This window comes from Lethenteron reissneri, chromosome 36, assembly GCF_015708825.2.
Source record: "Lethenteron reissneri isolate LAM-NWPU_2019-01 chromosome 36, ASM1570882v1, whole genome shotgun sequence".
Classification (NCBI taxonomy): Eukaryota; Metazoa; Chordata; class Hyperoartia; order Petromyzontiformes; family Petromyzontidae; genus Lethenteron; species Lethenteron reissneri.
In genome coordinates, this window is record NC_083814.1 from 1,235,694 (window position 1) to 1,260,473 (window position 24,780).

Below are 24,780 nucleotides of genomic sequence, written 5' to 3' on the forward strand. Positions count from 1 at the left end.
CTGAATGTGAAATTGTAGTTGTTGCTCTGCATCTATGTAATATCTCAATTACGGCGGGAGACGAGTTGACGGGGCAGCACTTATTTATTAACACTCATGTAACAGTAACAGATACAGCCGAGATACAGCCTACGCTACGCGTGCCTAACTCGGCCACGCTCTCAGGCCCTCCGGCAACGCTCTCCCCACAGGGAGCTATCGGGCCCGCCTTGCCAGGCACGGACCCCGACCTCTGGATTACACAGCCCGGCCCTTACAAGGACATCGGGCCGTGAATCCCAAGGTCTCGCCTCTGAGCCGCACAGAGTCCCGGCCCTTACAAGGGCAGCGGGGCTAGGGGTCTCAGGGCCTATCTCTTCCTCAGTCTTCTGTCTTCACTGGTAGACTTCTCCCCGAGTGCTGCTGCGCATCGCCTTACATAGCCCTCCGCTCCAGGGGGCGGGGCCTATGTGGACTGTGATGTGGACACCCGCCTGCGGACCGCGATGTAGCCACCCACCACGCGCTGTCACATGATCCCCCCCTGCCAGCACGGACTACCTCTACATCACCCCCCACCACATAGCTCGCAGCCAGCTCGGCTGCAAAAAAAAAACCCAGTCTGTGTGTGCCCCGTAACGCCAACAACTACACAACAAAACACAACAAGAACTCCGCGAACCCCACGACAAATACAAATCCGAACATTCACCCGCAATAACAACAACCGTATGTACATACCGACGAGTAAACCCAATAAACTATATACAAGAATGACATGTACAGCGTCCCCACACTACCGCTCGCCCCTAGAACGGGACATTAGAACGGACGGAAGGGGAACGCTGTGACGAGGTGACCCGGCGGAACCCCTTCCCCCCCCCAGTCAGGAAAAGTGGCGCGACCTAGCGCGGGTCCGCCTGGCCGGTCCGTCGTACGGCACAGGACGAGTTTGACCGTCCGGCGGCTCCGGCAGTCCAAGAAGGCACAGAGCAGGCTCCGAAGATCCGCACGTGCCTCGGGGATCCGGTCGCCGACGGTCAGCAGCCGTCAGTTCCGAGACACCTGGGAGCGGATCAGGCGGAGACATGTGAGGATCAGGCGGTGACATTCCCCTCCCCAAGCCGACGGCCACATCACATGCTCGGTCATCACGACATGAAGGAAGGCCATATGGTGCCGCGAAAGCTTTCAGCCGGGAGGGGTGAACGTACCAACGGCGTTTTCCCCATTTTATCTGAATGCACTGAGGCCGTGCAACACGCACGACTTCCACGGGTCCCCGCCATGGCCTCAGCAGTTTCGGGGACGTGGCCAACGGCGCATGCGGGCAGTGCAGCCAGGCCCTATCGCCCGGTTTCCATTCGTGCATGTACACCTTCCGCGCACGCAACCGCTCGTTAGCAATCTGGCAAGACCTTGAATTCAGCCTCGCAGCTTCCCGCGCCTTGGTCAGTTTATCAATGTTAAATTTAATATGGTCGGCCAAATTAGATTTAGCACGTGGATCGGGAATCCCCAGCTGGGCCTCCATGGGCGGATCGGCCTCCCGACCGTACATGAGATAGAATGGGGAAAATCCTGTCGCCGCATGGGGGGCCATCCTGTACGCGGCGAGGACACCAGGGACCTGCAAGTCCCAGTCAACCTGAGCGTCGCACACCTGTTGACATAACATGGAAGCAATCGTTCTGTGGAGTCGCTCCACCATCCCATCAGTCTGTGGGTGGTACGGGGAGGTACGCACTTTTTTCGTACCCAAAAGGTCACACACCTCACGCAACAAAATGCTCGAAATTTTTTTACTGGTCGGTCAGCAAGCGTTCGGGGGCACCCTTGTCCAAGACATAGCCCTGGACAAAGGCGTCCGCCACAGCCGCCGCCGACTGGTTGGTAAGCGGCCACGCCATGGGCCATCGAGTGAAGTATTCCACGCCAACCAGCAGGTACTTGTTACCCCTAGGCGTTACCGGAAAGGGCCCCAAGATATCCAGCGGCAGCGACCAACTCTCCCCCGGGGACGGCGACATGCGGCTTACAACACGCCGAACCCAGAAGGCATGCACATTCCGAGCGAGGCGACAACCACGACAGGGCATCCGCGTTGGTGTGGCGCAATCCCTTACGGTAAGTGGTCGTGAATTGGTAGTCCTGGAGGACCTCCAACCATCGTGATAATTGACCCGAGGGTTGGGCGACACGCAACGCGTATTAAAGCGCCGCGTGGTCCGTCCGGACAGTAAAATGACGGCCGTAGAGATACGGTCTGAATTGCTGTATAAAGAAAACGATAGCCAGCAATTCGCGACGGGTCACACAGTAGCGCTATTCCGCTGGCGACAACACCCTGCTACCGTAGGCGACCACCCGTTCGACTCCCCCGATCACCTGTGAGAGCACCCCCCCAATACCCGTGTTACTGGCATCTGTGTCGAGCAGGAATGGTTTTGTAAAATCAGGGTAACACAAGGGCGGAGCACTCACCAAGGCGGTCCGAAGGGAGCAGAACGCGGCCTCCTCCTCCGGCCCCCAGCGAAACCTCACCCCTTTCGCTGTCAAAGCATGAAGGGGTTTGGCTATGATGGCAAAGTGCTCAACGAAACGGTGGTAGTAGGAGGCAAACCCAATGAAACTGCGGACCTCAGTTACTGACGTGGGCGTTGGCCATGAACTGACACAGTGTGTCTTCGCGGGATCGGTGGAGATGCCCGAACGGCCCACAATGTGCCCCAAGTACCGTACCGATTCCCGAAGTAGGTGGCATTTAGCCGGTTTAAACTTCAATTTAGCGGATCGCATTCTGAGGAACAACCCCCTCAAGCGTTGGAGGGGGCTCCTCGAAAGTATGACTGAAAATGATGACGTCATCAAGGTAAATCAAGCAGGTATCCCATTGGAAGCCTGACAAAACCAATTCCATTAGCCTCTGGAACGTCGCGGGAGCAGAATGAAGTCCCATGGGCAACCGATTAAACTGAAATAGGACTACCGGCGTCCGGAAGGCGGTCTTTGGTTTGGACTCCTCATCTAGCGGCAATTGCCAAAACGCCGACAGCAGGTCTAGCGTTGAAAAATAACGTGCCCCCGCTAAGGCATCCAGAGATTCATCCATTCTGGGGAGCGGATACACGTCAGCCACCGAGATTTTATTTAGGTGGCGGAAATCAACACAAAATCGCAAGGACCCGTCTTGTTTTTTAACAAGAACGATGGGAGCTCCCCATGGACTGGATTAGGGCGAAATGATGTCGGCGGTCAGCATGTCATTAACGGCCGATTGCACATGTTCCTTCTCGGCTGGGCTTAACCGGAAAGGATTCTGCCGAATCGGGGCCGCATCACCCGTCTCAATGTGGTAGCGTAACAGGTCAGTGCACCCAATATCATATTTATGTTTGCTGAATACGTCTGAAAATTCAGTTAGCAGGCCGCGCAGCGCCCCCAATGGCACGCTGGACAGGTTACTGGAGCCCGCACACAATGAGTCCAACCACTGTTGATCTTCCCCCGATTGAAGATGCGGACCCAGAGTGGGATCAACGTGCGCATTGAGCTGCTCATCCATGGGCACCGGCGCCGCGTGCCCTGTGGAATGACGGCTGGCCACGACCCCGCGTTCAAAACCATGACGAATGGATCCCTGTCCGCCCGTACCATCGTCTGAGCCACCGCCAAGTCCAAACCCCCAACAGCCCTGTTCGACGGACCCAACAGCACGCCCTGCTCCGCCGTATCCCCCCCCAAAGGCTTCCATAACCGGAGGGGTACCAGCATCTGCGATCCCGGGGATACGTGCACCGTCCGGGTTGCCAGCGCTTGGACCATCGCACAAACCGTGCGCAGTTTTGTAGGGCTCGACAAAAATGAAATACGGCGACCCGATGGGAGCTCGATACAACCCTGATCGATGAGAATTTTAATCGGCATTTTAGCCAAAAAGTCCGTGCCCAATAAACATGGAACCGCCAGGGAAGAAGAGACCAGAACAGGTCCCACAAATTTAATATCCCCGATACAAATGCTCGCCCGAATCTGGCCGACAATACCCAAGGAGCCCCCGTTCGCCGCATAACATGGCACATCTACCGGGAGCAGGGGTCGACATTGGATGGGGAGAATGTTATAAATAAGGTCAGAAATGATAGTTGCCGACGCACCCGTGTCAACCAGCACCCGGACCTCAACTCCGTCTATAAATCCCGTAACTACGGATGACCCGGCCGACGCAGCCACCATTCTGTGGGCCAACTCAGACCATTTGACTGCTCCCAGCCCCTGTACAAACCCCCCTCGCCGGACTGAATCCCCGGCCCCCATGCGCGTTCCTTCCGCCGCGAAGCGGCGACCCACGTGCGACGTGTATGTGGACCGAGCATGTGTAGTGCCGCGACTTGCTGGGGGTAGGTGGGATGACTTTGGGCCTTGGTCGTCGTCCAGCCGAGGTCCCGTGGCGTGCTGACGCGGAGCGCGGCACCCGGACGCAACGTGGCCGCGAAGGCCGCAGTTGTAGCACATGACGAGAGACGTCGCAGGTTTCGGTTGCTCCAGCTTACGGGCCGATCACAGGGGTGAACGACCTCCAGACCTCCAATCCCCCGGTCTCGCTGTAGCGAATGCCTCTTCCCGAGGTAGAACGACTTGGGGGTCAGCGTCCGCCGAGGTAGGAGTCGAAACCGCGGCTGATGCACAGACGACCGTCCGCTTCCGTTTCAGGACCTCGTGTGCATGGATACTCGTAGAAACCCGCAAGGAACAAATGTCCACCTCGTCCGCCGTGTTGATAGGGACCCCCAGGTCCTGAGCCAACGCCAGCAGCTGTTCCATCACCATGGCGTCCTTCCCCTCCTCGTCCATGCGGGGAAAGGCGGTGTCGGCGAGAGCAAGCAGCGCTGTGCGGTAGGCGAGTGGAGTTTCCGAGTCCCCCTTCCGTCGCCCGTAGAATTGGTGGCGGCAGGCCGAGGGCGGTCCATACACCCTGGCCATGAGGCCCAGCGCGGCTTTGAGAGTGGAGCGGCCCGATCTCGGGGTGGACCTGAAGGCCGCGAGCGCGTCGTCGTCCAGTGTCGCTGGTAGCGCACGTAGCGCCGTAGCGTCGGACCACCCCGACATTTCCTGATGGGCGAGGATCTCCGCTGGAAGGCTCCCCAGTCACCCCCCTCAGCTTTGAAGGCCGTCAACGCAGGAAGTCGCTGTTGAAACACCTGGTCGTCTTCCGATAGATTATTTTCCCGCGCTGCGCCGTCGGTATGAGAAATGGCGGCCCCGTCCATGGGTGGGTCATGGCGACTTTTGGTGCGTGCCGATGACACGGGCGGCGAAGAGTGGAGGTCCCCAGTCACATGGTGGTCGGGATTCCCGCCAACCGAGGGACGATCTGTAAAAATGGCGCCATTTTCAATGTCCGAGGCGCGAAGCGCATTTTGGCGGGAATCTCCAGCGTGTCCCCTCACCACGCTCGCCGTCGTCCTTCCTCCTCCAGATGCGGTGATTTCCGCCAAAATAGAAGCCGCGGCAATTAGCAGCTCCGCCAGGCGCGAGTGCGCATCCTGGAGTCCGGTGTCAGACCCGAACGGAGCGTTGGGCATCCCCGAAAGGTGCTGCGGTGTCGGCATCTCCTCTTCCTCTCCCCCCGAAGCTCGCTGGCCCGATTCGTCGTGGTCGTCTTCCCGGTCTCGCTCGTGGGTACGATTCGTCTTCTTGGTATCCATATTTCGAAGACAGTTTCACTTCTGACGCCAGTTGTAATATCTCAATTACGGCGGGAGACGAGTTGACGGGGCAGCACTTATTTATTAACACTCATGTAACAGTAACAGATACAGCCGAGATACAGCCTACGCTACGCATGTCTAAATCAGCCACGCTCTCAGGCCCTCCGGCTACGCTCTCCCCACAGGGAGCTATCGGGCCTGCCTTGCCAGGCACGGACCCCGGCCTCTGGGTTACACAGCCCAGCCCTTACAAGGACATCGGGCTGTGAATCTCAAGGTCTCGCCTCTGAGCTGCACAGAGTTCCGGCCCTTACAAGGGCAGCGGGGCTAGGGGTCTCAGGGCCTATCTCTTCCTCCGTCTTCTGTCTTCACTGGTAGACTTCTCCCCGAGTGCTGCTGCGCATCGCCTTACATAGCCCTCCGCTCCAGGGGGCGGGGCCTATGCGGACCGCGATGTGGACACCCGCCTGCGGACCACGATGTAGCCACCCACCACGCGCTGTCACACGATCCCCCCCTGTCAGCACGCACCACCTCTACATCTACATCAGCCATACGAAAGAAGAAGACCGAATGGAACCACTTTAAAATGTACAGAGGGCAATATTTTAACTGCAACTGTCATTTTACCACCGAATGACTTAACCCGAGCCACTGTCCAAACCTACACCGCCAAGTGAATGTGCCGCTGGCATCAAAGCTCGTGTAGTAATTAAAGTGCCTTCAGATTATATGTAAGTTGAACTTCTTTCGCACCATACGTAGCCGACCGTGCTTATCGGAGGTGCCGATAAGTATATAGAGAGGGATAGCGGAGTGGTAGGAGCCGGGGTGCATGGTCTGCTGAGGCTATTTCCATGGGGCAGCTGAGAGGAACGTGATTTGAGGTTTGAGCAGATGGAGTATGTTTTTTTTAGTACAGGTGTGGCACATTAGGAATGGATCACTCTTTTAATTATATCCTTGTGCAGCAAGGGAGTAAAGTGTGGTTCTGTGAAGGTCCTGATGTGCTGTGCAGTGCATCAATGCATGTGTGTACAGCAGCATGTGATGACTGAGTCGGGCCTGTAGGTGGCTGGCAGGGTTAATGAATAACCGCACGTGTAAACCAGCCACATGGTTAATGGCGTCTCGGAAGAATTGCTGCGTGTAACACGCGCTGTTGCATTTTACAGGTAAAGGACCCAAAGGTTGTTTTTGATCGTTATATAAATGTTCTAGACTTGTTCTAGACTTGTTCTAGACTTTGAGCTTGGCTTTGAATTGTTCGTTTGTGATATATGCAATTAGAGGCGTTTTAGCACTGTGCATTGTAAAGGGATGACGCACTGTAATTAGTTACTGTCACTGTAATTCTCTAACTCTAATACAGTTTAGTCTATAACCATGCCCATGTACCCAGAGAATGACTACTTGCAATGCTATTGAGAATAGAACACATGTAAAGTAGTAAGCTGTACAATGGTGAGATACAGTACGTATACTGTATACATACAGTACATATAATGGGTGTAATATACCGTTTTAAGTGGAATGTATAGATAGACATACAGCTTAGGATTAAAGCAAGTCGAATAGTGATGTGCAAATGTGATTGTCAAAGACAAGGATGGTTTATCAGTAGTAGAATTGAGTTTAAGAGAAAGGGTTAATGAATAACCGCACGTGTAAACCAGCCACATGGTTAATGGCGTCTCGGAAGAATTTCTGCGTGTAACTCGCACTGTTGCATTTTACAGAGTGACGGTGCGGTTCTTCACAAGATTAATATTAACCAGTCCCTCCAGAAAAACGCGATTATGCGATCGCAAGATTCCACGCAAAATCAGCCAAAGTCCGCATATTTATGCGGGGGGCGCGTTTTTTCAAATACGCCGCACTTTCGCCGCATAAATTGCAGATTTCCGCGCGCAAAATATGCGGGCTTGCATGATTTCATAATCCCCGCATTTTCGTTGCAAAAAGTCACATATATCTTAGCAGAAAGTTGAAAAATGTTGCGTTTACTTCACACAAGCGCAGCCATTTCCCCTGTTGCCATGGGAACGTTATGAAGTGTTAGAGGCTACGTAGTTAGTTTTATTCAGGAGTTTATGCAACTTTACAGTTGTAAGATTGCACTTTTTTGTTAGTAGTATGTACATTTACATTACTGTAAGACTGTACTGTTACTGTATTGCTTACGTTACTGTGCACTGAAAACACTTATTTTAACAGAAGATGTCTGTTTTGTATAGCTACCTCTGTAAAACAGGAAGCACACATTTTATTTTTTAATATTTTATTTATTCATTTTTACAGAAGTTGTAGCATATTCATTTTGTAAAGCTACAGAACTTGTTCGACTCAATGTTTTGTAAGTTTGAGCCATCTGTTTGTTAAGGTCTGAAATAAAACAAGATGAGAACTTAAATATCCCCAGCACTTTCTGTGATGTAGTATGCTTGCTTATCATAAGTTCCCGCAATTTTTGCAAGTTCCCGCAATTTTTGCAAGTTCCCGCAATTTAATCGCATAAAATTGCATAAATATCCCGCATATTCCATCGCATTTTTTAAGAAAACGTGCCGCATAATCAACGATTTTTGCCCGCAACAATCACCAAAAAACTCCGCGTTTTTCTGGAGGGACTGATTAACTACAATAAATAAATGTGCTTGCCCTCGATTTGGAGCACCTGCCCACGTCCTTCATTTCGAGTGTGCAACACAGGCCCAAAAATGCCTAGCAACAAACAGCACTATTGAAGGTGTAATAGAGAGTGACCTTTGCTGCACTGTCACGTGTTAAGTGAGCAGGCAAGCGGCTCCTGTGGAGGTCTCTGTGGTCACCTCTCCAATCGCTATCCAAGCCCAACCCTGCCACATGCTTCCCAGATCTGACTCGAGACCGTGCAGGCGCAATTAGGAGCGATTAAAGCTTTTGCCAGTGTACACACACACACGTGGCCATTATTCATAGTACAGAAACATTGCTATAAAGAAGGGCATTGCCCAAAAGGTCACCGCAATCATCTTGTTTCTTGGTGGTGGCACCCTTTTTTGTTTATCGATGGCATCTGAATTGGGTCAGCACGCCGCACACGTGCGTTAAACGTCAGGATTGTAAACGCACCAGTGAAGTGGTTTGTTTCACCCGTTAATAGAGATCAGCAGTGTCGAGAGCCCAGTGTTTCTGGAATGCATGTGGAGATTTTGGTGGAGCAAATGACGCAATGGCCGTCTCAATTGACTGCGAGGACGAAGCGAGCGGTCATCAGGCTGTGGCGGCGGCGTCGTCGTCGCTCGCGCGTGGCCGAGGGAAGGTGGCGGCGTCCCGAGGACCCTTGCTTGTGCAGAGTTGGCGGGCGATTGCAGACTGCAGAGATCGGGGGGGGGGGGGGGGGGCTGATCCTCGTCAACACCAAGGTCGGCCGCCAGTGAGTCCGCTAAGAGTTGTAAGTTGAACTTCTCACGCACCGCACGTTGCCAACCGTGCCGATTGGCGAGTTGGTAGGACGACCACACTACAAACTCCACACCAATCACAATTATGTGAGCACCTGATCGACCAAGTGAAGGCCGCGTTGTGCGGTAATCGGTGTCTGCGCCTGTTCGCCGCCATTTGCACAGCCTGCAGCACTATCCGGCTGGTGTGGTGTGCGAACCCTCTCTCTTGTGCATTTCACGACACGTCATGCGCTTTATTTGTTTGAACCGCAATTTATTTTGCAAGGTGAAACGCATGCAAAGCACCATGCATGCAAATATTACTACGTGACATCTCCCAAACTCCGCGTGAGAATGCATTTGTTTTATTCTGCTTGTTTTACTCAGAGACGTCTCACCAAGTCTCAAGGCTCTTTTTCAAGAGGCACCTGCCGAGTTTTTTTCGCAATAGGGAAGCGATGTTGCTGCTGTTTGCGTGATCCCAATTGAGTAATTTGGAGGTAATTTTTTGTAATTGGGGATGATTTGACCAAGACCATTAATTGCACATTGTACGTCTTTTGTAGCTGTACGAGAAATCAAAGAACTCGGGGGAAAGCCAAGCAGAACTGGGTGCGAACGTACAAACTCTACACGGCACAAGTGTTACCACCGCGCCTCCCGTTGCGGACAAGGACAAGAGAATGTCACGGTGGACATATTTACAAAGTCCCTTTTTTACAAACGGCTCGTGTCAATTCCATTGCTTGTTATCAAACAGGGCGCCACTGTCACCCACAGGGGGGAGGAGGGGTGGGGGCGACAAAATCCAGGTCTTATATTGCCTCTTTAATAGGATGAGGAGCTGCCGCTGCTGCCGGGTAATTTCTTGCGCTGCTGCTGCCTCCTTAATAAGTGTGCGCAGAGGAGTGTGTGGCCCTCCTCTCTACTCTCTACCTGGAAGTTCACCAGCACCGAGGGCCTACTGCTGCCACTGCTGACCGCGCGTGACAATCGCCTGCGCGTGGGTCACCGTCACATCCGGTAATGGCGGTGTGCCATACCAAGAGACACCGAGTGTCTTCTTTTGAATGTTTCTCTAACGTTTGTGCCCTATGAATTCAATAAAAAAAATGTGAAAACTGCGGACTGAGCTTTCACTGAAACCTTTATCGTCCACTAAAAAACTGGGAGGCCAAATGCAAAGTTCACACTGGGCGCCAACTAAGGCCAGCCCTGCATTCTGATCGCCGCGTGGTCGGCGCCACAGCATTGGGAAGTGCCCCGTGGAACCGGAGGCGACGGCTTTCGCGTGGTGCCCGTGCGCGTGTCGTCGCACGGTGGCCCGCTCAATATATTTTTCGAGGTTGGCAGCAGTCAACGGCTCCAGCGGAGGTCAGGAGCCACTCCTCCACACCGACTTGGAACAACTGAGATTTCGTCAAAGCAAGTGGCATTAACTGTAACATTGACTGCCGCTCCCACTGCTAGGTGAGGGTTTCCTCCCTGGGGAGTTCTTTGACCATACTTTGCCAAGCTGGTTATCGCAGGACAGTGAAGCGGAGGCCCAGGACTGGCTGGGCACTTACTTGCCACCAATGTTAGTCATAGCTGAGGATGGGTTCACGGTGGAGGGTGCTCGCCACAGCGCCACCGCTCCCTGCCCCGATCTACGTTGCTCACAGTTCCGTCTGCGTTACGGCAACCGAGTGACGTTTCTGTAAATATTTGTGTATTTTTAAAAAATCTATTCTGTTATTGCTCAAATTCCTATTTGCCTCATTGTACTTTATCTCCTATTGCTTTTGCCATTTGGGTGACCTATGGCCCTCTTGCAAACGAGACAAACATCGAGTGATTGTGCACGTGCCGCGTGATTCCACGGACGAAGATGGGTGAACATCATCAGCATTCCTACGTAAAAACCGATGCCATTGAGCGTAAACAAAGCTGCTTATGTATGTACGCTGAACTTCTTTCGCACTGTACGTAGCCAACCATGCTAATCGGAGGTGCGGGGGAAGGACAAAAAACTAAACACAAAAAGCATTTCCAAAGAAATTAGTTTTCAACCGAGATAATTGAAAAGTGTATAGCTCCCAGTAGCTTCCTAATAGCGCACAGAAGAGCGTTTCTGACAGGCCGCAGAAGCAATCTACTTAGCGACTATCCCATGACATGCGGTGGGACACCCCGTTGAATGCGCCTCCGAGCTCAGAACACCGTCTCGTCCTGACGACTCATGACGATGATCTTGGCCAGGTTCTGTCGGACGGTGTCCCAGCGACACACCACCATTTTAAGGTCGGAGTCCATCTCTTTGAAGGCATCCTCCCCCCAGTGGCTGGGCCCATCCTTGTTGTCCACGCCGCCGCCATTGTTCTTCCTGCGCCAGTTGGCCTCCTTGATCTCCTCGACCCTGCGGTAGAACGCTCGCCGCACGCGGCCCCTGACTCGTGACGCCTTCCTGACAGTCCTCACTCGCGGTATCCACTGCCATCTCAAAACGCAGCAGCAGGACCATCAGCGGGAGCAGCAGCAGATGCACCACAGCTAGAGCTAACGCCCAAAACATACAAGTTACATCCGTAACATGAACATTCATTCCAACCCCGTATCTATGGGACCGTTTTTTTCCAGTATCAAGATACTGAATGATAGAAAATGGTTTACCCTTTCTGACAAATATACGCGGTGTTTAGATGTTTAAATACCAAATAGACACACTATTATAAGGCATCGAGTCTGCATTAACCACAAATTCTTGTGGTAAAAAATGCAGATATTCCTCGATGATGTATGCATCGTCCTTGATACCCATCATCTCTCCAGCGGTTGGGCAATGGAAAGCCTCGCCTCTTTCCTCCACTGGCTCAAACTGCAAGCGAGGAGATGAGCACCAATTCCTCGATGCCCATCAGAGCCGGAGGTGGCTCCGACTCTACCCACAGTGCCATGTGAACCACCAATTACATCCCGCGCTCGAAACTGGAAAAAACCTCAACGTGTGGAATTGCCAGGGGTGAGCTTAGCGGGGAGCTATGCTGCTTACCCGAGGTACCAGATGTTTTTGTTGTAGCCGAGCAAATTCCCGGGCACGCCGGAACGGTGGCGCAGGGACTTGGGTATGCGGCGTTCCAACAGCAGCGTGCTCGCGGCGATCTGACGTTGAAAATACAACCGCAGGATTCACTCTGTCAATTTTCCAGTGTCCACGGTACAAGAGGGGGTGGCGAGGGAGGGAGAGAACGTGTGTGCTGCGTCGCTTATTGGGCGTCATCTGTCTGGTGGGCGACTACGTAGAGTGCACCGTCCCCTCGCGGTGCTGACACCTCGACGAATGAGGAGTGGTGAATAACAGAACCGGCGCGCACGTTGTGAGACACTGGTGAGCGCCGTTAATCTATATCCCAACAGGGGCGAGCGTGGGCGTGGGATGGGGTAGCATGGGGACAGGCGAGCATGAGGATGAGCGTGCGATCGATAGCTGCACCGGCAAAAACTGATGAGGACAGAGTGCTCGCGTGCATCACCTGGATCTTCCAGGTCTCCATGCGCTCGTGAGCCACTCGCCAGAAGGTGTCGTCCATGGTGGCGATGAGGAGGTTCAACATGAGCAGGTATGCGAAGATCATGTAGACAATGAAGATGAGGTAGATGACGTAGGGCGTGTGCCGGTCGTAAGGCACAGGCAACTCGATGAGTCCCATCATGAGCTCGATGGCCGTGAAGAAGGTCACAGCGAAGTTCTGGAAATTGGGGTAGACCCTGGAGTCCAGCGTCTGGAAGACGACGTAGAAGCCTAGGAACGAGTCGATGGCATTTCAACGCGGCTCACCACTGCTTACTATGCTCACGGCAGTTCGCGGCAGCTCGCAGCAGCTCACCACAGCTCACCACAGCTCACAGCAGCTCACAGCAGCTTACCGCACTCACAGCAGCTCAGAGAAGCTCACCACAACTCACCACGGCTCACCGCAGCTCATCGCGCTCACTGATTAGCATGAGGCACTGTTCCGGCACAGTGCTCCCAAGGCCGGCCTGCCTCATGCTAAACAACAAACACCCATGATGGCGGTTGGGATTTATGCTGAATATCTAAAACGATTACAGGCAAGGAAAGATGTTGTCGAGAAGATACTTCTACATCCGGAGTGATTTCATCTGCGGACGTGCCTCATGATTGGCCATCGCAACGTCCGGAGGTGAAATCGACCACACTCAGAGTAGTAGCGTCTTCTTGGTGAGATCATTCCTTGTGGGCGCTCGGCACGCAATCGCGAACGTGGGAGTTCACATCCCGGCCTAGGGTCAATTCGGCCCTCACCTCTGGGGGGGGGGGGGGGGGGTCGATAAAATGAGTACCGCTTTGCGGAATATGAGCGTCGATTGATTTTTGTTTTTCCCTTCCTGCCGGAGAGACGGGTTCCTGCTGGTAGAGAACGGAGCTCGTCCTGGGCGCCTCTGTGCCGTCGACGGCGACGAGCACTTGCCAAGTGAAGAATGGCGACCTGGGTGTTGGGTGACTCATGGGGGATGGTGGGTGGGGGGGCACTCACCGGCGGTGAAGCCGAACACGCAGATCACCAGCAGGCAGCACCAGCGCATGAGGTCGCCGAATATAATCTGGAGGAACACGCCCGTTGAGGGATGTCACGGTGGATAGGACATATTAACTACCACGTCTGGTATGCAGGAGATCGTGTGTTCGATCGTGACCCTGACGCCTGCTGTGGGTTTTTCTCCAGGTCCTCCAGTTTTTCCCGCCACATTTAGCATCGACATCACACGTGCAGAGTATTTGGCTCCTGATATAAATTTCCACACGATGAGCCATTTGTGATTGCCAGGTTGCTTACTGAAAAAGTGCTACGTAGCTCAGTGGGGCCTGACCTGGTAAAATAAAAAAATGTTTATCATGTATAGAGACTGCGCTTTGCACGACGTGACACGTTAGCCCATCTTCTTGGTTCTTTCGGTAAAGTCACGTAGAAGGGAAGTAATAAAATAATAAAAATAAAACATAATAAACTAATTCTCATGACGTTTCGGCCACAACGCAAGCAGCCATCCTCAGGTGAGTCTAAATGACACGTCTTAGGCTTGGAGTGTCTATTTAAGCTGTGAGGGAGGAGGAAGAGAGCCTTGACAAAAGAATTTGCATTTGAAGAGGAATTTAGCATATTTATGGGAAATGCAGGAATGCGAATAGTGCTAATTGTGAAATGCGTGGGAGGTGGGCGGGGGGTTTTCAAAGTCATATTATGCCCATGCATTATGCAGGATTAGCAGCATCAAAGGGAGGGGGCAGGGGCAGCACCAACAAAGGGAAGGAATGTGAATAGTATGGAGCTGCAGCAACCAAACAACCACGTAAAAAACTAAAGTATAAACTCCATAGTATTATCAGTATACTAAATATACTCTCCAATAAGCTGAGCTACTAACAGTAAGTAATACATTACAATTCTACGTCGCAAAAAATATAATATGCTTCCAGCTAAACTTTTTTCCCTTACATCAAACAGGTCTGCCCCGTACTATATGCTGCCATAGACAAACCCAACATTAAATTACATACTGTATTACTATACACCACCCTTATACATTGTTATATTACACTGTGTATTATTCTACCCACCCTAATGTATATCACACTGCTATATATTCACTATACAATTACGATACTATATATTACTTTGTACATTGTATTAAGCATATAAATGTTATACTATTTGTTATTATACACTGTACCATTGACCGTCGTGTGAAAGATACTAAAAGGCAGCAACGAAATATGACAATGGGAGAGCAAAGAATCCATTCCCAGCGGAGAATACAATGCCAGTGAGTGGAACGCGGTCTGAGAGTCACCGTAAACGTGAACACAATCAGTTAAGATCCGAAATGGTTTATTACGTCCTTCCAATGATTGCTAAGCCAGAATCCATCTTCTCGGTTGAAATTGTCTCTGTGTTTGTATATGTGGATCGCCTCATGAACGAATCTCTTATGATAGCCAGATGGCTTGCAGAGAACCTCTGTCTTGGAGAAGTCAATGTCATGTGAGCCCACTGAATTGTAACAGTGATCTGCCACAGCTGAGGCGTTTGTCCTACCGTGTTTCAGGTCTGCTTTATGTTCACGGATGTGGTCCGAGACATGTCGTTTGGTTTCTCCAATGTAACTGCTACCACAGAGGCAACTTAGTTTGTAGACGCCAGGGTACTGTATGTCTGGAACCACATCTTTTACAGACGGGACCAGATCACGGATTTTATGTACTGTGTTGAATCGGACCTGGATCTTGTGTTTAATCAGGATTTTGGAGATCTTTTTTGTGACCCCAGCAATGTAGGGTAAGGTGATGGTCTTGAAAGGCTCCTCAACAGGATCCTTCTTGATGGTTGGAGTGATGGCCTTGCTGATTGTGTAGTCGGAGTAACCATTAGCCTTAAGAGCTTGGCGTACGTGTTTGAGTTCACTGGCAATGTGTTCCTGGTCGGAAATGCATTGGGCTCTATGGTATAGAGTCTTGATGAGGGAATTCTTCTGGGATGGATGGTGGTGGGAATCCGGTTTTAGGTAAGCATCCGTATGGGTGGCTTTCCTGTAGACAGAGTGGCTCATTGAACCATCAGGTCTACTTTTAATTAGGACATCCAAAAAGGGTAGCTTGCCATCTTTTTCGACTTCCATGGTGAATCTGATGGCTGGGTGTATGGAATTGATGTGGTCGAGAAATTGGTCTAGAGCAGGCCGGCCATGTGGCCAGATGACAAAGGTGTCGTCTACGTACCTCTTCCATAAGGTCGGGCGTAGAGTGGCAGTCTGGATGGCGTCAGTCTCAAATTTCTCCATGAAGATGTTGGCTACAACCGGAGATAGGGGGGAGCCCATTGGGGTGCCCTCAGTTTGCTTGTAGAAAGTTACATTCCAGGTGAAGTATGTATTGGTTAAGCAGTGTCTCACCAGGGAGGGTACCCCAGCATTCAGTCCTTGATGAACCAAGTCTTCAATGATTGCGATGGTGTCAGGTACAGGAACTTTGGTGAATAAGGAAACCACATCAAAACTGACAAGCAGGTCGTCTGGGGACAGGGCAATCCCCTTCATTGTCGATACCAGGTCAGTAGAGTTTAGTACCGCAGAGGTGGTTTTTCCAGTGAAAGGCCGTAGGATATTGGAGAAACCAAACAACATGTCTCGGACCGCATCCGTGAACATAAAGCAGACCTGAAACACGGTAGGACAAACGCCTCAGCCGTGGCAGATCACTGTTACAATTCAGTGGGCTCACATGACATTGACTTCTCCAAGACAGAGGTTCTCTGCAAGCCATCTGGCTATCATGAGAGATTCGTTCATGAGGCGATCCATATATGCAAACACAGAGACAATTTCAACCAAGAAGATGGATTCTGGCTTAGCAATCATTGGAAGGACGTAATAAACCATTTCGGATCTTAACTGATTGTGTTCACGTTTACGGTGACTCTCAGACCGCGTTCCACTCACTGGCATTGTATTCTCCGCAGGGAATGGATTCTTTGCTCTCCCATTGTCATATTTCGTTGCTGCCTCTTAGTATCTTTCACACGACGGTCAATGGTACAGTGTATAATAACAAATAGTATAACATTTATATGCTTAATACAATGTACAAAGTAATATATAGTATCGTAATTGTATAGTGAATATATAGCAGTGTGATATACATTAGGGTGGGTAGAATAATACACAGTGTAATATAACAATGTATAAGGTGGTGTATAGTAATACAGTATATAATTTAATGATGGGTTTGTCTATGGCAGCATATAGTACGGGGCAGACCTGTTTGATGTAAGGGAAAAAAGTTTAGCTGGAAGCATATTATATTTTTTGCGACATAGAATTGTAATGTATTACTTACTGTTAGTAGCTCAGCTTATTGGAGAGTATATTTAGTATACTGATGATACTATGGAGTTTATACTTTAGTTTTTTACGTGGTTGTTTGGTTGCTGCAGCTCCATACTATTCACATTCCTTCCCTTTGTTGGTGCTGCCCCTGCCCCCTCCCTTTGATGCTGCTAATCCTGCATAATGCATGGGCATAATATGACTTTGAAAACCCCCCGCCCACCTCCCACGCATTTCACAATTAGCACTATTCGCATTCCTGCATTTCCCATAAATATGCTAAATTCCTCTTCAAATGCAAATTCTTTTGTCAAGGCTCTCTTCCTCCTCCCTCACAGCTTAAATAGACACTCCAATCCTAAGACGTGTCATTTAGACTCTGTTTTATCGACAGACATGTTCTTCACCTGAGGATGGCTGCTTGCGTTGTGGCCGAAACGTCGTGAGAATTATTTTATTATGTTTTATTTTTATTATTTTATTACTTCCCTTCTACGTGACTTTACCGAAAGAACCAAGAAGATGAATCCCTGCAGTCACGAAAGCTTTAAATCGAAACGTTAGCCCATGGCGAAGGTCAATGCCGTCGTGGCATGACACGGACGCCGCCGACGACCACCGATGACAGACCGAATGTATGAGAACAGAATCTGCCTGACAAGGCCGAACAAACAAGCGTCCCGGGGCAAAGTAATGGCATCGCGCGTCGTGGACAACATCGAGAGAAGTAAGCGAAGTCCTGGTGGTGGTCGTGGTGGCGGTGGCACTGGTGACGGTGGTGGCGGTGGTGGCGGCGGCGGTGGCGGTAGTGGTGGGGGTGGCGGCAGTGTTGACGGTGGTGGTGGTAGTGGTTGTGGTAACTGTGGTGGCAGTGGAGGCGGTGCTGGCGGCAGCAGTGGCAATGGCGGCGGCACCTTCTGGATCATGATAGAGAAGGGGCCCAGCAGCTCGAAGCCGCGGGCGAAGTACAGCGTGTTACACCAGCCGAGCACGAGCGCCAGGGACATGGCGATCGACTCCCCTTCGTGGCTCATCACCCGCAGCACCATGATGATGGCGATCAGGCACGAGTAGCAGACCCTGCATGGACACGGGTGCCACGATGACATGCAGAGGACACGGAGCCGAATATTTGGAGTCGGCCAAACATCGCAATGTAGGACTGTAGAGATCTCAGGCAATCGTTGGTAGCACCGTATCTGGCCGCATTCCCACTTATCTGTGGTGTCTTCTGCGTTACCAATCTACAGCGGTGTTTTGAGACACGGTTTGCATGAATGACGCCATGTAGATACAAACACAATTATAATAAATATTGTTAATATTAGTGCCAGTGACTTCTGTGTGGCCACCTCCACTCTTAATCCCTCCCCTCTCCCCGCCGACCCGTAAAAACAGACCCCGCTCCATGCAGTAGCGTCGAGGCCCTTGTGTAGCCTCTTCCTCCCGATCCTTATCTCTCTGGACCCATTGCTCCTATTTTTACATTCCTTTGCCCTCCTTTTCCTCTTATTTCCTAGTCTTATTTCTGTTCATTATATCCTCAACTCTACTCCTCTTCCTGTAGTGTCGCTATAGGTGCAGCAGTTGCTCGTTTCCCACAATAATTGTGTTCAAATTAATCACGGTGCCACAGTGGCTAGGAGATGTTCAGAGTGGAGAGGTGTTAACTACCTCGCCTGGCATGCAGGAGGGCGTGGGTTTAAACCCAACCCCTGACGCCTGTTGTATATTTGGAGTTTGCATGTTTATCTATCAAGTGGTCACGTGGATTTTTCTCCGGGTCCTCGGTGTTTCCCTCCACCTTTAGAATCAACGTGCATTTAGAGTATTTGGCTACTGCTATACATTTACACATGATATGCCACTTGGTTGAGCAATCGTATGTGGCCAGGTCGTTTCTGAAAAAGAGCTACATAGCTCAGTGGGCCTTACCTGGTGAAATATAAATGGAATAAAATCAATAAATCACATTGTCGGAAAAGTGAATAGTGGGCGATGTGTTGGTAGATTTGCCCCCATCATAAGAACACGGAATATTCACCACTGCTCATGGCAGGACAGCACTCGTGACGTTGAGTCGCCATGACGACCGACACAGTACGGACTGTGGGTTTAGAACAAAAACCTGGCACTCAGTACCGCTGACGCAAGCAGACCAGGAGTGGTGAGGAACAGCCAAACAACCCCCACAACCGACAGGGCCTGAGGAGGCGTTCATTTCGCAGTGGATTGACAAAGGGCAGTTAATGATATACTATTATTGTCATTATTATATTAGCGATGTTAGATATGGACAATCGGGGGACATCTCAAATGTAATATGTTAAATTTCTTTCGCAATCATACGTAGCAAACTGTGCTAATATGAGGTGCGGAGGAAGAGAATAACAAACTAAACACAAAAAGCAGTTCTAAAGAAACGAGTTCGTCAATCGAGATGATAAAATTATTTATAGTTCCAGTGGCTTCTTAATATCGGAAGGAAGAGCATTCCAGACGGCTGCAAAAGTTCATCTGAAAGTGCGCGATGCGGTGACCGACTTTGTCCGATGGTTAGCCAAAAAACGAATGCGAGGATGACCGGAGTTTGCGTCATGGTTTTTGCTCAAAAGGAGCGGTGATCCGGTCGTGTTTCATCTGAGCAGCACGGCCGTGGGAAGCTCTGCATGGATGCTACACTTCATCTCACGTCATCTCGGAGCACTGCGCAGATCTTCAGATTCGCCAAGAACACACGCCGGTTCATCCTCTTCATGGAGTTTTGACTGACCAAATTTTCAGTGCTGTTACCGCATCGGTTTTTCATTACACAAGCCCTGTTGTTTTTGCGTGTGGCAGCAACTCACATGAGCACTGGGAAGGGTCCTCCGATCACTGTGTTTTTGCAGTAATTCTTGGGCCCGATTTTAATGATGTACGGCACCTGAATTCGCACGCAACATAAAATGACATCAGTCAGCGGAACAGCCTCACCCGTGGTCACAATTGCAGGCAGGATATGTGGGATATTACGTTCGAATAACAATGCCCCCTCCCTTAATTCCAAGGCACTTTGAAGCGCATTCAAATGTTGTGTTAATTCAGAAAGCGTGCGTCTGTAGCTTAGTCGACGCATCCGTCTTGCCCAGGAGCGTTTCCTTTGCTCTCATGGCTGCTGCTGCCGCTGCTGCCACTGCTGCTATCACTCCCTTCCTCAACATACTCACGCTCGGCCGCAAGCCTCCCTTTCATTGGAAAGGTCTCAGAACGAGTCTTCGTAATGAGCATGGGTCGTCTAGAGCAGGGGTCGGCAACCGAAATGACGAGACTTTTTTTTCGAGCTCGGTAAAAAAAACTCAATATTTCAAGAGCGGTAATGCACTGTGGTGAATACGAACGAGATGCTGATCCTTCATAAAAACGTCACAAATCAGCCTTTAAAGAGCCACAGATTGCCAACCCCCTGGTGTAGAGGAGCCGCTCGCAAACTTTTTCGAGCATGCGGACTCCGTTGCAACCTCCAAACATTTCGATGGCACTGCCACGTGCCCAAGCTAGGTCTCAAACCTCCCTTTCCTTAAAATACCCAGGCTGTTTGAAATTGTACATTTTCCCTCGGTGAGTATATTATTATTTACATTTTCCGCACCCCACTGCAGTCGCCTCGCGGACCACTGGGGGTCTGCAGCCCACAGGATGGGCCTTATCTGGTAAACTACAAATATTAGTAGTAGCTGCTCGACACAAGTGCCGTTACTAGAGCAGTGCTCTTCAGAGGGGGGTACTTTCGCCTATAAAAAATAATTAGTGTGAGGGCCGCCACACATTTTAAACCATTCGGGTTTTGATGATGATGATGGGGGGTGTTTTCACATTGTGTGTATTGTCGGGAGGGCCACACGTCAGGGGCCGCACTAAAGGCCACTGGGGGCTTGCGCCAGTGGCCCGCGGGGGCATTGCAAATGTAGAACACTGCCCGAGAGGTTGTGAACTCGGACGAGGGGTTGTAGCTGTTGACCTCCAGGTAGAGGATGACGGCCGCCCCCATCACTGTTATGATCTCCCCGAGCAGGCGCACGAAGTCCTCCTTGGTGGAGTAGGCCTCCTGCACAGGGCCGCCACGCAACACATCACCGCCATCAGCAGCAGCACAGAGCCGCATAAGTCACTCCGCACCTCCGATGAGCACGGTTGGCTAAGTATGGTTCGAAAGAAGTTCAACACATACATACAGCACCAAAGACAAAAAGCCCCTGTGTATCCCACGTGGACCGTGGACACAAGTGCCGTTGGTGAGCACCTATGTATGTCAAACTTCTTTCGCACCATGCGTAGCCGTACGAAGCCAACCGTGATAATCGTACACGCATACTTTCGCCCAGACTGCGCCGTACCGAACTGTGTTTGGTATGGCGTGCAGTTGCCATTAGGGCGTCCACACACGGTGCGTTGTCGCTGCCACCGCTGGATGAAGGCCTCCGGACGCCACGTGGGCCATGGGGGCTGTGCAGTTGAAGTATGGGAATTGACGGCAGGAACTTCTTGACGGGTAACACACTTTTATTAAATCCTTTAGGTATCACAATACAACGTGTGGTCTCTCTTCTTCCTCCGACACACTCCACTAATCTCGTGTAAGCTCTAGGCCTCTGGCTACACCCGATACACTTGACTCGTGTAGACCCTATGCCTCTGGCTACACACAATATACTCGACTCGTGTAAGCCCTATGCCTCTGGCTACACAATACCCTCGACTCGTGTAAGCCCTATGCCTCTGGCTACACAATACACTCGACTCGTGTAAGCCCTATGCCCTGGCTACACATAGTACATTCGGCTCGTGTAGACCTATGGCTACACCCACTACACTCGCCTCTGGGTTACACAGAGTCCCGGTCCCCTTAGGACAGCGGGGCTAGGTACCGCAGGGCTCTAGGTCTTCATCCCCGTCTTCCTTCTTCGCTGGTTACACACTGCTCTTACGCCTGTGTGCATCCCCTTTTATAGCCCCTGCTCACGAGGGACGGAGCTGATGCGGCGTCGACGTGAGCGTCGTTCCTTAATGACCCAATCACGACGCACTCTCTCTACGATCCGCTTTCCCCAGCGCGTGTTAACATTACTCCACCAATCACACTGCGCTGCCACCTGATCACTCCCTCTCAGCGCGTCACCACCTACACAGCCAATCATCACGCACTGTGCATACGATCCTTAATCCCAGCGCGTATCACCTCTACATCACCCCCTCCCACATAGCTTGCAGCCGGCCCGGCTGTTAACCTACAACACAACATAACGCAACGCAGTAATAAAGAACTCCACATCCCAGTGTGCCCCGTAACACAACAACAACAACATAACACAACCTTAAATATGAAGCAATATACAGCCCGACGAACAACACAATAAAAGCGAACACCGTAAAACGAACGCGCCAAGTGTCACTGTGACCCACGCAGTGCCGAGGCGCTCCGGCTGCCTCGACTCCGCACGTGGTAGGTTACACAAAGTAGCGCGACCTAGCGCGAGTCCGTCTGGCCGGTCCGTCGTATGGAACGGGACGTTGGCGACCGTCCGGTGTCTCCGGCAGCTCTAGACGGCACGGGTCGGGCCTGGAAGGACCGGCCCCGCCGTGAAGATCCGGCCGCCGGTGGTCGGCAGCAGTCAGTTCCGAGACACCTGGGAGCGGATCAGGCGGAGACATGTGAGGAGCAGGCAAGGACAATTCCCCCTCAGGGTCGTCGGTCACGTCACATGCTCGGCCCTCACGACACAAGGGGAGGCCATACGGAGGCGAGAACGGTTTCAGTCGGGAGGGGTGGACGTACCAACGGCGTTTCCCCCATTTTATCTGAACGCACTGGGGGCGTGCCACCCGCACGACCTCCACGGGTCCCCGCCACGGCTTCAACAATTTAGGCGACGTGGCCAAAGGTGCCTGAGGGCAATGCAGCCAGGCCTTGTCACCTGGTTCCCAATTGTGCACGGACACCTTCCGTGCCCGCAACCGCTCGTTCGCAATTTGGCGAGCCCGCGAATTAAGCCGTGCGGCCTCCCTTGCCTCTGTCAGTTTATGAATATTAAATTTAATATGCTCTGCCAATTTAGAATTAGTTCGTGGTGCGGGCAGACCCAGCTGCGTTTCCATGGGCGGGTCGGCTTCCCGACCGTACATTAGAAAAAACGGGGAAAACCCCGTAGCTGCATGGGGGGCCATTCTATACGCGGCAAGGACCCCAGGGACCTGCAGGTCCCAATCAACATGCGACTCACACACCTGCTGGCACAGCATAGAGGTCAATGTCCTGTTAAGCCTCTCCACCATCCCGTCCGTCTGCGGGTGGTACGGGGAGGTACGCACCTTTTTGGTACCCAACAGGTCGCACACCTCCTGCAGTAATTTACTCGAAAAATTTTTCCCTTGGTCAGTCAGCAAGCGTTCGGGAGCCCCCTTGTCCAGGACGTAGCCCTGGACAAAGGCGTCCGTCACAGCCGCCGCCGACTGGTTGGCGAGTGGCCACGCCATAGGCCACCGGGTAAAATATTCGACCCCCACCAACAGGTACTTATTACCCCTAGGCGTGACCGGAAAGGGCCCCAGAATATCGAGTGCAACGAGCTCGTTAGTGCGCGAGACCTGAATAGATTGCAGCGGTGGATTAGCTGCCACGGGCGGTGGTTTCCGTCTGGCGCACTCAACACAACCCTTCAGAATATTCACCACGTCACCCCCCATTCCCGGCCAATAATAGTCACGCTGAAGCAGGGCAAGCGTTTTGTTAACTCCCAAATGCAAGAGGCGTTCGTGTGCGGCCAAGACAACCTTCCCCCTCACAGCAGAAGGCACCACAATCGCATGCCGCCGGGACAAACTGTCCCATCTCATCAACAGGCCCTGCTTAAGCTCGTAGGAGCCAGTTCGGTCGTGGCTACCTTCGGAACCCTCCGTCTTTCGGCGCAATGCCAGCAGGGAGCTGTCCGCCATTTGGAGACGGCCCCACTCAATCAACGACAGTGAGAGCAGCGAGTCCTGACCCCCTGGGGTAGCGGGACCATCCCCAATTGGTGTGCTCGCGGTCGCAACCAACGCCTCCCTACCTTCCGTAACCGGAGGTTTACAGCGCGCCGATCCCGATAAGCACGCACATTTGTGACAAGGCAACAACCGCGACAGGGCATCGGCATTCGTGTGTCGCAACCCTTTACGGTACGTAGTCGTGAACTGATAGTCCTGGAGGACTTCCAACCACCGCGACAATTGGCCCGAGGGCTGGGCAACCCGTAATGAATACTGGAGCGCCGCATGGTCCGTCCGGACCGTGAAATGACGACCATAGAGATATGGCCTGAATTGTTGTACAAAAAAAACAATGGCAAGTAGTTCACGACGGGTGACGCAGTAGCGCTGCTCTGCCGGCGACAACACCCTGCTACCATAGGCGACCACCCGTTCGACCCCTCCAACGACTTGGGACAGCACTCCCCCAATGCCCGTGTTGCTAGCATCCGTGTCTAGCAAGAAGGGACTCTCAAAGTCCGGATAGCACAAGGGTGGGGCCCTTACCAAGGCGTCCCGGAGGGAGCAGAATGCAGCCTCCTCCTCCGGTCCCCACCGGAACTTCACTCCTTTCGCCGTTAAAGCGTGCAAGGGCTTTGCAATGGTGGCGAAGTGCTCAACGAATCGGCGATAATACGAAGCAAAACCGATGAAACTGCGCACGTCTGACACTGACGTGGGCGTCGGCCACGAACTGACACAGTCCGTCTTCGCAGGATCGGTAGAAATCCCCG

At 51.9% G+C, this 24,780-nt stretch overlaps 1 protein-coding gene across 3 annotated transcripts in view; it reads right to left on the reverse strand.

Moving 5' to 3' along the window:
• Positions 1-9,097: 9,097 nt before the first annotated feature.
• LOC133351028 (transient receptor potential cation channel subfamily V member 6-like) overlaps positions 9,098-24,780 on the reverse strand; it is a 49,023-nt gene continuing 33,340 nt past the window's right edge. For 2 of the 3 annotated variants that reach the window (XM_061565911.1, XM_061565910.1), the window contains exons 10-16: positions 21,003-21,089; positions 19,852-19,928; positions 17,917-18,082; positions 13,657-13,723; positions 12,631-12,899; positions 12,150-12,259; positions 9,098-11,516 (exon numbers count right to left, since the gene is read on the reverse strand). In XM_061565911.1, the coding sequence (XP_061421895.1) occupies positions 11,312-11,516; positions 12,150-12,259; positions 12,631-12,899; positions 13,657-13,723; positions 17,917-18,082; positions 19,852-19,928; positions 21,003-21,089 (981 nt within the window). In that variant the 3' untranslated portion in view covers positions 9,098-11,311. Of the gene's footprint in view, positions 11,591-12,149; positions 12,260-12,630; positions 12,900-13,656; positions 13,724-17,916; positions 18,083-19,851; positions 19,929-21,002; positions 21,090-24,780 lie in introns of all 3 variants that reach the window. The other variant, XM_061565912.1, reaches the window with a different exon arrangement.